A 2,500-nucleotide genomic window follows, 5' to 3' on the forward strand; every position below is an offset into this window, starting at 1 on the left:
TAATCAAACAAAGGTGACATAGACTCTTGTGTCATGTTATTCAAACTAGAAAATCATCTCCTAACCATAACATCATTAATCAACATCTGCGCATATTTTAACCTTGGAGAACTTAGATTGATTCTCCAAAAGACTGGTCCATTCATATTAATTCAGTCGCATTAATATTCTCTCCCTTGAATGATACCTCATCACTATTACGCCTCTGCTTGATACAGATCCACAGGAGAGGGTGCTAACAGAAAGGCTTCTTTGTTATCAACAGTAGTTTTGCACATTGCCATATTCAAAGCAGAAGGATTGCCAGTGCAGATCAGACCTTGGACATATTTAATTAACAATCTGCTAGATGATATTAATCAGGCCTACTTTCTAAAAACTTCTATGGTAATGTTAAAAATACTTTAAAGAAAGAATGTATTTAAATAAAGTCATAGCACCAATTGCAGCCCTGAAATCCCAGGGGCCCCCCAAAACACCAGCCTGATCAAATGTTTCACTTTCACAACTCACTTGTCCATAGTAGATGTGTTTGGATAGGGCGCTTTACAATATTCATAAACAAAAACACTGTCTAGTCTATCAGTCATTTTTCATTGGAGTTTCTTTTTGTTGCTGTTTGAATTTTGATTTTTAATGATCATTTCTAAATCATTTGAGTACGATAAATATATAAATATTCTTTTCATAAATAGACCTGGCGGTCTCACATCAGCTCTCATTTCACCGAAATCCTTCAACAGAATTTCTGAGCATGTTGTAACCAAACCATGAATAAATTAGACACTCCAGTTAAATATATTACAAGCTCTCTACACGGTCTCTTTTGAGCAAGCCAGGTGTGTATCGGCTTGCCTGTGTCTTCTCTAGCATCAAAACATCTCCATTCAACAGAATAAATCCGTGGAATCATCATCACAGCATCTGATTCCATCACTCGTAGCCATAGACTAACACTCTCCCAGTTACCACCTTATGATTCCACCAATTAATGGTTGAGCTTTGGTGTGGAAGCACACTAGCATCCCTTGAGTTGGGTCACATCCTCAGGGATGACCAGACTGGGCTTCAAAGGACTCCGGGGCCTCATTGGAGTGTGTGTGATACAGACGGATAATTGCAAACACAGGCTGGCAGAGCGAGAGCGATTCCAATTCATCAGCATTAGGGAGGCAAGTAAGAGCAATCTGTCCTTGCAGGGTGGTTTTGTACACGCATATTAGGGAATGATGAATAAGACCCAGGGAGCATTGATGTCTGTGCATGCTGTTGCTTGAAAGCATATGTGCATGTTTGGGATATTTTCTGTGTGTGTCTGTGTGTGTCTGTGTGTGTGTGTGTGTGTGAGTGTGCGTGTGTGTGTGTGCGTGTGTGTGTGTGTGTGTGTGAGAGAGAGAGAGAGTGTAAGTCTGTGTGTGTGTACAGTATGTGTGTGTGTCTGTGTGTAAGAGAGAGAGACAGAGAGAGTAGAATGTGTGTGTGTGTGTGTGTGTGTAATTGTATTATTGTGTATTCAAGTGTGAGTACATATGTCACCTATGGGTATGTGCATGCATCTAAATGCATGTGTGTGTGTGTGTGTGTGTGTGTGTGTGTGTGTGTGTGTGTGTGTGTGCGTGTATGTGTGTGTGTCTACCTCCAGACGTCCGGTGTCAGGTTGGAAGCCACGGGCGGGATCTTCAGTGGTAACGCGACACTGGATGGCACAGCCGTTGATGCGGATCTTGTCCTGCCTCAGGCCCAGCTCTGGCAGACTACGGCCCTCACACACACGGATCTGAGCATGCACCAGGTCCACACTGACACAAATACACACACACACACACAAACACAGAGAGAGAGATAAACGGAGAGGGTGTGAGATTAAATCTGCGGAAAAGAATTCCATCATGTTTAGTTTAGTCTAGTCATTTTCATTGTTGTTACTGTGTTGTTCTGCATTATTACTTTGGGACTGCGACAGAAAATCACAAATGCATCGCTTATTCAGATAAGAGCACATCATGTATAAACACGCATAAAATCTCAAATAAAAGTCGGTTCATTGTGTTCATGTTTGAATTATGTACAGCACATCACCATGAAATAATATAACCACAGTGTTCCCCATTAATTGACTACTAAACTGTGGCGCCTTAGTCTAATTTGTCCCACCAAAGTCTATCACTCCAAAGAGGGTAAAATAATTTAGAGGCAACAATGATGTTGGTTAATACTGAAATGGCAGAGTTGAAGATGAACAGAAGTATCTGGTTAGTTGTTCTTTATTTACCAAATATGTACTGTATCTACACATTTTTTTGGGGGGGGTGTGTCTGTAATTTAGCCTAATGTTGCTTATAGCCCAATGCCTCCCCAACTCAATGTGACTCATTAGACAACTACCATGTTTGATATCTAATCACCATTACGCCACAAGCCATCATTAGCAGACAGATGGTAACATAATGCTACCTACAGTAAGAAAACTCGGTAACCAATGATCAAATGAATGATATGT

General features: G+C 40.9%; 1 protein-coding gene across 1 annotated transcript in view; it reads right to left on the minus strand.

Moving 5' to 3' along the window:
• pcxb (pyruvate carboxylase b) overlaps nucleotides 1-2,500 on the minus strand; it is a gene marked incomplete in the record, with an annotated part of 199,438 nt that overhangs the window by 125,389 nt on the left and 71,549 nt on the right. Inside the window, 1 exon segment of the mRNA XM_062516519.1 lies at nucleotides 1,637-1,799. Within this exon segment, the coding sequence (XP_062372503.1) occupies nucleotides 1,637-1,799 (163 nt within the window).

The sequence above is a fragment of the Sardina pilchardus genome, chromosome 16, assembly GCF_963854185.1.
Source record: "Sardina pilchardus chromosome 16, fSarPil1.1, whole genome shotgun sequence".
Taxonomy (NCBI): Eukaryota; Metazoa; Chordata; class Actinopteri; order Clupeiformes; family Clupeidae; genus Sardina; species Sardina pilchardus.